The sequence below is a fragment of the Cottoperca gobio genome, chromosome 7 (genome assembly GCF_900634415.1).
Source record: "Cottoperca gobio chromosome 7, fCotGob3.1, whole genome shotgun sequence".
Taxonomy (NCBI): Eukaryota; Metazoa; Chordata; class Actinopteri; order Perciformes; family Bovichtidae; genus Cottoperca; species Cottoperca gobio.
This window is the reverse complement of record NC_041361.1, coordinates 7,051,006-7,061,664: the sequence shown is the minus strand read 5'-3', so window position 1 is coordinate 7,061,664 and position 10,659 is coordinate 7,051,006. Positions and strand designations below refer to the sequence as shown.

Here is a 10,659-nt window from a genome sequence, read left to right as displayed (position 1 = left end):
GCTGTCTTACTGTCCTTTCACTCAAACTCCATACAGATCCCTGCAATCTATTAGTGCAGTATGACTGTGGATAATTCAACCTCACCAAAATAAGGTGTGTAATATGGAAAACAAGCCTAAAGTAAAATTATGAAATAAAAAATTCTATGATTCAACAGATTATATTTCTATGAGAAATGTGTGTTGGTACGCATAAAACTAGTGTATTGAAAAGCCTTTGATACTCTTGACAAACGGAAATTTTCTGACCATGACAGAGGGCACAGGGCACTGCAGCAGAAATCACTTAAATCTATTTTCTTCTGCGGGGTAATCTGTGTGTGGAGAGCAGTTTGGAGGAAATGCACTTAAAAGCCTTTTGAGACTTCATGCTGAGTGCTATTGGCCCTTCAACTCCCACCACTGAAAGGATCATTAGGAGGGTCCTCTATTACGTGTGTATATTGTACTGTGACATTAACTCAGTGGAGTATCTGGTGGGATGATTCACCAGGGGGCGCCATTTCCTCTTAATGCGGAAAATAGGATAAGACTTTATCTCCAGAGCCCCATTCTAGTTGATTCTATAGATGTGCCGTGGTAACTCTGGAAACTGTGAGAGCATTTCCCCCTATTAGATCAGTAACACCCATTACACAAACACTGAGCTTCTCCACAGTTACATTTACACCTGCAATACTTACTGCTAATGCAGTGTTAATTCATTGAGTTGTGTTTGTTGTCATCCTCAGAAGTGTTAATGGTGGAGGGAAAAGCACACTGATCATTGATTCAATTACTGTACAAAACTGACTGATTTAAAAGAGAAATACATATAATACAATGAAAAATAAACTGATTATACAACAGAGATTCAGACAGTGCGTCCTATAATAAGTATTAGGAAGCAATATTCCTAAATATTGGTGTGCGTTGTGTGTATTCTTCGTGTATTTTGTAAAACTGGAATATATAGCATTACCTTTCCATCTAATAAATGGCATGAATACACAATTTCAGCTTCACAAACATGTAGGAACTGTTTGTTTTTTGCTGCCACTCGGGGGCAGCGAAAGGTGGAAACAGGCCTTGAACACAACACCTGTCAAGATGCTAATGCTAATGCTAACCTGTTAGCATACAGCTGCCTGTTTACACATCCAGCAGTTGGAGAGAGACAGTGAAGAGAATGTAAGTCCAACATTTACTTTTGTTTTAGCTCTGTTTTGTTCTCCATCAACTGCTGAGGGAAATATCTGGCGTTTTAGCGGCTAAATACTCCACCATGTTCACCAAACAGTAGCCTGTATTAGCTGCTCACTTTGTCTGTGTGCCATCAGGTGTGTGGCTGGCAGCACACAGCGCGGTTATCAGAGCTGCTTGGGCAATGAGAGTGAACCTCAACATGTAAAACCCCCTCTAAACCTCTCATGGTTTAATTTTGATAGCTGCTCAAGGCACAGGGGCTGCTTTTCTGCAGAACTAGTACTTAAAGTGTATTTTGTTGAAAATGCTTCTGTATTTTTACTTAAGAAGGATTTGTAATGCAGTGTTTTTACATTGTAACATTGGCATCTTTACTTGAATAAAGGATTTGACTACTTATTCCACCACTGACAACAAGCAACTCCGTCACATAGGCTTCACATAGTCATTTGATTCTGTTTTTAAAATAAAAACAAATATCATTGGATTAAGTTATAAAGTCATAAATAGGTCAAGAGAAAGATGTTTGCTTTGTGCACAGTTCCAAGGTCGGTCTAATGGGATCAGTGAGCTGTGGAGTTTCTTGGTACCGTTGCAGGATGTAGGGCTTTAGGCCAGAATGAAATGTAGCTCCACTCTTGTATGAGTGTGACTGAGTATCACTTCTCTTGTTACGTGCCTCCACACCTCTTGCTGTGGAAATCCTACAGTTTCCACAGTTGTTGTTGTTTTTAGTTTGCAGCCTATGAGTCAACATTGCCTCTGAATGGAGCTTGACCAGGGAGACGTAAGAAAGATTGCATATAGCCCCTAAAGAGGCCAATCTTTGTGGTGGGGTTATACACTGAAAACTATGCCAGTGGCTGTATTTGCACTGAAAAACATACATAATACGGTAATACTTATGAGACTACGTCAGCAACAACCATGCTCTGTGAGGCTGTATTTAGACACGACAGTGCTTTGAGCTTAATGCATTCTACCATGTGGATGTTGTGCAAATGTAACGTTTACATCTTAGTAAGCATGGTAACATTAGCTAATTAGCACTAAACACAAGGTACAACCAACAATAATGCAAATGGCATTAGTTTAGCATGCATTTGGTCATAAGCCATAGTGATGGACACATTGCAATTTTGAACTGATCGTTGCGCTAGAGAAAAAATTTCAACAATTCATGAATGTTTGTTCAGTATCAAATTCATGGCAAACCTTCCACCAGTTGTTGAGAAATTCAGTCAAAACCACAAATGTGAACCTCACAGTGGTGCTACAAGAAATATCCCTCATCGCCTGGGAACAAATTATGTCTTCAATAAATTCTGTGCTAATCAATGTCAATATATTTAACTTAAAACAATTATTGTAAATTTTGAAATCATCCTTTGGGAACGGGGACCAACCTGACAGTGCCTTCCTTGAGCCATGCCTGCTAGTATGGCTCAATAAATAACACCATAAGTTACATTATTAACTATCACTGACACCATAATACATTGTAGATAGGGTACATATACTGTCTCTAACAGCACAGGTCTTTAGTGGAAATAATAAAGCCATATTTCATCAGAGTTTATTGTCGTCTTTTAGTGGACAAATGTGACGGATAATAACAAGGCAGGCACCATTACCACATGATACAATAAAGCTGGTGGGAGAAATGACACAAGTTGAACACCGAGTAAGAATAAAAAGGATGTTGTCGAAAAGTGGCCAACAATATAAAACTTGAAATGCTTCTTATACTTAAATCATTGTGCTGTCAAATCTTCTAATACCCAAATTCTCTCCATTGAAGCCCAGAACAGCATTAGAGAGACAGTGGGGCAGGATGCTGACTGGCTTATATAAGCGTATCACTGCATGCCTCGTGTTTGTTTGCAGTGAAATGTGATAGATCTATACAATTGATTAATGAGGCATTCATGTGCAAAGTCCCCCACAGTGACAAGGACTGAGACCAGAATCCTGTTTGACATGTCGGACATCCCGCTGGTTTATCCTCCTTTTGAAAACACAGCAAATGTCTTACGTTCATATTCAGTGCAGAGGTATGATAAACAGCTGTTGTCTGGTGTGCAGCAGTCTTTTTGGGGATGCAACCTGCTTACTTCCTGAAATAAAAAGATGTATGTATATAGCCGCTTACTGGACTGTTCTGGAAACGAGTGCTGTGTATGTTTACCGAGCACATATTCGAGTAAAGTGCCCAATTAGAATGAAGTAAGGGTTTTAGTGGGTTTGGTGGCATTGGACCTCCACCAAGGTTGTGTATGTCGGTGTCTGAAAGATGTATAAGTATCTGCCACAGCTGGATGCCTCCACTTCTGCCTGATGACTGTTTTGACAGTTCAGTAATAGCCCCCTGTTGACAGTCAAGGCAGCCCTCTTCTAGTGAAAGCAATTCCGCTGGTGCTATTCAGAGTAAAACACCCCTTTCACAGTAATTAGATTCTTGAATACGATGATTTCAAATCCCTTGGAGCCCAGCCGAACCAGGGAAAACAATTAATCTGGAAAGAGAAGTTCATGCTTTAATTGAAGCCCGATGGAGTGTTTTGCTTTGGATAGGGGCATCTTTTAAAGCATCAGCAGGTCTTTCCTTTACATTTGGGTAATTTGTTAGAGCGGTTTCAGGATCATTTGCAGACAGTCTGAGCGATATGGACTCACACTTTAAAAGGACATCAGCATTTCCAGGCTACACAGAAAGGTGCAGTTAGTAGGACTGTCCACAAATATGTAAACGTTAGAACAATTTGAGAACATTTCAGATAAACTAAAGCTGTCTGTTTTAGAAATATGTGTAACAATATGATAGAGCAAGAAATAGGATTTATATAATGATGGCTTTTATACCTGTTTTTTCAAATGCACTGATGAGGCCTCTCATTATCGATAAAGTGCTTGCTGTCCCTGCTTAAAATAAAACGCTGGATACCAAATGGCATCAGGCTACTAACTTCACTCATTCGTACGCTGACTGGCTGCCTACACACTGAGGTTGATTCCTTAAATCAGCATTGTGGTTACATAACCAGGGTCAACTGTGGACCCTTTGTAAAATACAAAGCTCTTGAATAGAAATGCTCAAATCCTGTCCTCTATGTTTCAACCTGTCTGCTAATCATATCAGAAACATTAAATCCCGACCCAGCTGTGTGTGCTGTGTCAGAGAGCGGAACCAGATTAGAGGGATTTAAATACACTGAAATTGACAAAGCACCTGGTTTTTATCCTCGTTGTAATCTCCTAAAACCTAACCCCAAGCCATCAGCACCATGTAATGTCTCTAATACTCTCTCTGAAAAACAACGAGTCATGTCTCTTGACACGAGATGTTACATCACACGCACATATCAGCATGTTACATAATCTTTGTTCAGCAGTTTAAATGTTGCTTACTGCCGTGAAAACTTTGTTAAATAGAACAAAGTCAGCGGCAGTGTGATTAAACAGAGTGGTGCATCACAATACAGCGCTCCCCTTAGTCTGACGGATCTTTGCTTAATCCCTGAGAGTTTAATGGTGATGGAACTCATCGCTGTCAAAGAGCTAGCCTGTCCCACTTTCATGCACGAATGCCCATTTGATTTTAGATTTCCACCTTTTTTTTAATCTGCAAATTTACATTCAAGTTGCACAACAATATTAGTCCTCTCGGGGCTTTAAAGAAGTCAAGTTTTAATTAAGGATTTAGAATTAATCAAAGGCCCCGCATCTAATGACATGCTCTACTTTTGTGAGATGCGGGGTTACTGACAACTTCTCTTTCTACATTATACGAAGGATTACATCTAATCCTATTCAATCTGGATGCAATCCTTGGTCCCACCCAGTGTTTGTATTAAGATTAAACTACAATCTGAAAACGTTGTGGATGCATGGATTTAAAGGAATTGATTTGACTCTTTTGAGGCACATTGTTTGTCTCATCGGGTTTTAAACATCCCTACATCCCCGACCTACCATAAGCTCTCTTTGGTCTTTCATGTCATCTACTTAATGTTCACATCCCACACACTTATGTTCTTTCATTGCAATGCATGCAAGTCCTTCTTTAACATCTTTCATTTCTGCTGTTGTAAGTGTGTAATTCTGTCATTTAAAGCATGTTAACAGTGATGTTTTTTTAAACCACAAAGCTATACAAAGTAATGCCCCCTTCAGGGTTTGCGTCAGAGCATGCTTGAAGTAGGCTATTTGTCATTTCAGTTCAAATTGTGTGGTTGTGTTTGTTCCGCAGTGTTCAAAGTGCTCTGCTGTGTTTGATCAAAGCGATGCGGTCTTTTGAAGAGCAGTCCAATTTCTGTTTGTTTTTGGTTTGTTGACACTCCTGATTTCTGTACTTCACTATTTGCCAGATAAGCAGAGTGCTGATGGAGAATTATTGTTTTTGGCTGCCAGATTAATGCAACAGGTGTATATGGGAAATGTATATGTATGATGGATCACTGCAGGATGCACCTCTGTTTTCTGCCAGATAAGAGTTTTAAATGTTTGCTGAACGCTATGGCTTCTGCACAGAAATGTTTATTGCTTTTCTTGCTGTATCTTAATTCCTCTTTTTTTTTTTTTTATATGATAGTAATATATTTTCTGAAATTGCCTTCAAAACCAAAACGATGTCAACAGAGCAGGCAACTGATCTTAAGGGAACAAATCCTTTATTAGGAACAGAAGTTTTCAGGAGTTGGAGAGAGTTTGAGGTGTTTCGTTTTTAAGCTACATATTATAAGAAATATGGGCTGTATATATTAAGTTATCTTCCGCTGGTGCAGTGCAAGTGCCTATCTCTACCACACTAATTATGGAACACTTCAACTCAACCCAGATACACAGGCTGAACTTCCTTCCTGCAGTCCTTCACAGTCATGAACGTGCAGCGTTTTTCCGAGGCTTTTAATCCTCTTTAAATACTCTCTGTGAAAAGTCAGCCAGATTCACTCTCTGATCCCGCGAGAAATATTCCCCCCCTAGTGCCGTACCCGAGTACACAGAGAAGTTATTAGCTGATTTTAGGGCTGATAATGGCTCTACTGTGATTTAGCAATGTCTCTACACCGAGGGTAATAAACCAAACTTGAAACTTTTATTTCGACCACCGGGCCAGATGACAGAAAAGAACAGAAGATATTGCTTTTTTTGTTCAGTGTGCCTTTTAACTGCAGCTGGCAGTTGAATAGAAACACAATGTTCTTTTTACAGCGTTAATATTCACTTCTCTCTGCATCTCAGCGCTAATTCCTGAGTAAGGAGTTTTCCTTTGTCCAGAGGTCTTTTGTTTCCACCTCCAAAAAAAGGAAAAGAATAAGCCCCGTTCACCATCAACTTTCAGGTGTCCATTCTGTTCCTTCTTCACTTAACGTTGGCTCCATGAATGCTACACGCTTGTTAGTTTGGATTTTGTGTCGGTCTCTTGTGGAGAGGGAGAACACAGAAGTTAGGGTGCTGGGGTCGTAGGTCGCACTCGGGGTAGCTGGAGATTTGGGCTGTTTACAGTAGCTGCAGCGACACGGAGTCAGGAAGAGATATATGAAGATGCAGATACTGGTCACCACACAGCCCAGCAACGTTGTGTAGCCGGTGTTGAATGAATCTGCTGAAGGCAGCAGCACCGTCACATTCACCTCCCGGGTCGCATTCAGTGACTGTTTAATATCCACGGCTGTGCACACGTACAAACCTGAGTCATTGACCTTGGTTGCTTGGATCTCCAAGGTGCCATTGGGAAACAGGCTAATTAGAGTGTCATTTATGCTCATCTGGGTGATGTTCCCCTTGCTGGGGGAGACCCATGTAAATGAGAGGTCTGCGCTACTCAGGGACGTCTGGCAGTCTAGACGCACTTTTTCTCCCTCTGTGACCAACACGTTGGAGAAGAGCACAATCACTGGCAGTGAGACGGGTTTTTCCACTGTGCAGTTGCGGAAGAAGCGGGAGTTTTGCAGGAACAGGATGGACTCTCGTGTGTTCCCGTAGATGGAGCAAGTGTGCTCCTCCGTAAAGTCCTTGAGTGAGTCATAACCCCTCAGATCCCAATGCCAGAATACACTGTACATGGAGCAGTCACAGATCAGAGAGTTGTTGTGCAGGTACAGCCCCTGCTGCACCAGCCTGGGCAAAGCTTTCACATCCTCCCATCGCATACGACTCAAACGGTTGGACGAGAGGTCCAGCATGCTCAGGAAAGGGTGACTATGGTCTTGGATGGAGAAGAAAGGGAAGTGTGTGATCTGGTTGAGGCTGAAGTAGACCTTTTTTAAGCTGCTCAGGCCGCTCAGTGTGCCGGCCTCCACATGTGCGATCTTATTATTGAAGAGAAGGAGCTCCTCAAGCCTCCACAGCCCCTCAAAGTAGTGTTGCTCCACCACCTGCAGCTTGTTGGAGGACAGGTCAAGGTGCCTGAGGCTGGAGGCGTTGCTAAACACCCCGTGGTCTAGGGAGACGAGCTGGTTGTTGGACATCCGGAGGTTTTCCAATCTGGGCATCTTTTTGAAACTGCCCGGACCCAGCCAGGATATGTAGTTGTGGCTGAGGTCGAGGGTGACGGAGAAGGATGGCAGGGACTGAGGTAGCTTGGTCAGACCACTGGAGCTACAGCTAACTGTGTCAGATACACAGAGGCACATGGAGGGACAGGTCTCCTCAGAGCCGTGGAGGAGACAGAGCAGCACCAGGAGATGGCCTGGATACAGTCCGGAGGTCATGTTTCTGGAAGTCTTCTAATTCCTCCGGCTCTCCCTGGTCAGATACAAATCAGATGAGAAACAGCACAATATATTAAAAAGCTGTTCCTTTTCAAACCGCCTGCTGCTTTGAGCTGTTCAGCAGACACACACTATGACTACAAGGATAATGCCATGCAGCAGGAACATCAGTATCTATGGCAAAAGATGAACGTTTGTTCAAATGTCCCTTTTGCTTCATAAATATAATTTCAGCTTTTGAATCGCAAATTCTCACCTCAGACTAAGTTTGTAGTTCCAGGTTGAAAGATCCCTGATTACATTGTTTTATTAAGTCAGTCGTCACATATTCATTTATTTACTGATATGCATCTCTCAAACTCAGGGTGATGAAAGTCTGAAGCAAATGTATTGGCCCTAAAATGTATCTGAACTATAAAACAAAGAGTTGTTTATGCAGGCAGAATTGTGTTTGTCTTTCTTTTTGACTTATATTGTAACTTTTCTTTATTTAGTATTACTGACACCATAATATGTGTCTTTGTTCATCTTTTACTCTGTAACTCTAACCCCTGTGTGCAGAACCAATTGCCCCGCGTGTACATAAAAAAGACTTGAATGAGAACTTAATCTATACAGAACATTTGGTTTGGTGCAGTAATCATTGTATGGTTGCAGGAAAATGTCAGAAAATAGTGAAAAATGATCCCAATGTGTTGTTTTATCTGACAGTTCAGTACCTGTAGATATTCAGTTCACTATTATAGAAGATGACAAAAAAAACTATTTACATGTGAGAAGCTGGAACCATTAAACTTTGGCTTTTTAAACATTTTTTAATTAGTGTGCTATAAAAACAGTTGCAAATGAATTTCCTTAACTTTTAAACACATTACGAAACACGAGAGAAATACTTCACCTTAAAAAGATGTTTCTTCTCAGTTATTATCAGGGGACTTGAAGTTGAACATTATCAGAGATCAGTTCAAACTGATTTTCCGCTCCAGACTTGTAAGTCTGTATGAATTTGAAGGCAGAAAGGGGAAAAGTTCATACCACTTCCAGACGAGTGAGCAATTTGGCTCACTTATTTAATCCCATTCTCCTCTCCAAAAAAAGAAAAAAAGAAAACGCTTCAAACCACACATCCAAAGTAGACTGCTTAGCGACAACATGAGACTCCAACTTTCCTGCGCTTTCTCTTCTTCGAAGTTGTATCCCACCAATGAAGACTCATAACATTGCTGTCTAATCCTTATCTTCTGCTCAGATGCTCTCCCCCCCCCGCCCCCTCCACCGAGGCGCTCGAGAAACAATGTTTTCGCCTTTCTTCCCGGTCAAGTTTAAGGTCCCCCTACCGGCTTTCTCCTCGTCCCAAATGAGAGTGCCGCTCAACAAACATCCCGCAGTGCTTTGCAGTGTATAACAAATAGCACAGAGCTCACTTAATCTCCCACAATCCCCTCCTCCTTCTCTGTGTCATATAAAAACCTGCCCTGTGTCTTCCTCTCTCATCTTTAGTAAGTAATTCCGTCTCTCTATCTTTATTTCTCCCTATATCAACAATATAAGTTTTCTATTAATACTCTATTTCATTCAACTTTTAGTGTTTCGCTTCATAGCAGATTAGTAGAACCTAGGCGCTTTCCTCATGAACATTACATGCGTCATCCAGTAACCTTTCACCAATAATCCCAGAGGACGGAACATTTAGTGCAACTCTTTTTGTGCAACCCTGCGAGGATTTGTGTTTACTTATCGTTGTAAATACACCTGTTTTTGTGAGTTCTTGAATTCAGCAAATCCTGTCCATCCCTCTTCATCTGTCCGGTTGATTTTTTTCAGCTCCTGTGTTGAAAATCTCCCTGACTTTGAAGGTCTCTTCTTACCTGCGTGCCTCCCTACCTTGTCAGTCCTATTTTAGTGGTTTTTGAGTGGAAGGATGTTGCTTGCCTGCCCAGCACACACGTTCTCTCTCACACACACACACACACACACACACACACACACACACACACACACACACACACACACTCACTCTAAGAGCCTTAATCAGTACATCCCCCCCTTTTCTTTCTGAGCCCCAGACATCCCTGCTTCCCCTTGGCTGTGGGTTTGACTGGATATATGCTGTCCATGCTGTTTGGTCATGGTGGCCCTGACAGCTCTGATTTCTGTCACAGTGAATTAGCTTTGCCTCTCAGCAGCCACCTCCTCACTGCTGCTACCCCCAACCCCTCCACCCTCCTCCATATAAGTGCTTGAAGGCTTTGACTGGCTCCCACTCACTCACTCACTCACTCACTGTGCAGAGGCACACAGGCCGATTCCCCCGTGGATTCAAGCCTGCTGGCTGGGGTTCACTGCTCCAAAGGTGGGCTGGCTGGAGCAGATGTGGAGTTCACAGGAAGCAGAATGCAGGAAACTAAAGGAGGAATGTAAGGTGCAAGGTTTCAGTCTGAGAGCAGTTTAAAAAAAATCTTCCTCCACAATGTTTAAGAATAGGATTAGGGATACGAAAACACACCAAACAAGCCATCACCATCTCCCGACATTGTGGCATTACGCACAATCTTGTCCCAAGGCTAGTCATCAGCTTGGCTGGAACATGTAAGAAATATGTTCGCCCACTCATGTACATCTGAGATATGTTAGAAAAGGATTCTTAACAGGCCCTCCTTGTAGGTGTTATGTTTATGTGGGCTTATTTCATGGCTCAAATGGCTTCGAAAGTAGCGCGTCTCTTTTCCTGCGAATTGAACTTTGTCGACTATAACGAAAA

The 10,659-nt window shown here is 41.9% G+C and overlaps 1 protein-coding gene across 1 annotated transcript; it reads right to left on the bottom strand.

Annotated features, from left to right (window-relative positions):
* Window positions 1–6,515: 6,515 nt before the first annotated feature.
* LOC115010986 (amphoterin-induced protein 3) lies at window positions 6,516–7,898 on the bottom strand. The gene has a single exon (XM_029435912.1). The coding sequence runs from the start codon at window positions 7,896–7,898 to the stop codon at window positions 6,516–6,518; it is 1,383 nt and encodes a 460-aa protein (XP_029291772.1).
* Window positions 7,899–10,659: the final 2,761 nt, after the last annotated feature.

Coding starts and splice junctions, on each gene's coding strand:
- LOC115010986 (XM_029435912.1), bottom strand. CDS start 7,898: ATGACCTCCGGACTGTATCCAGGCCATCTCCTGGTGCTGCTCTGTCTC.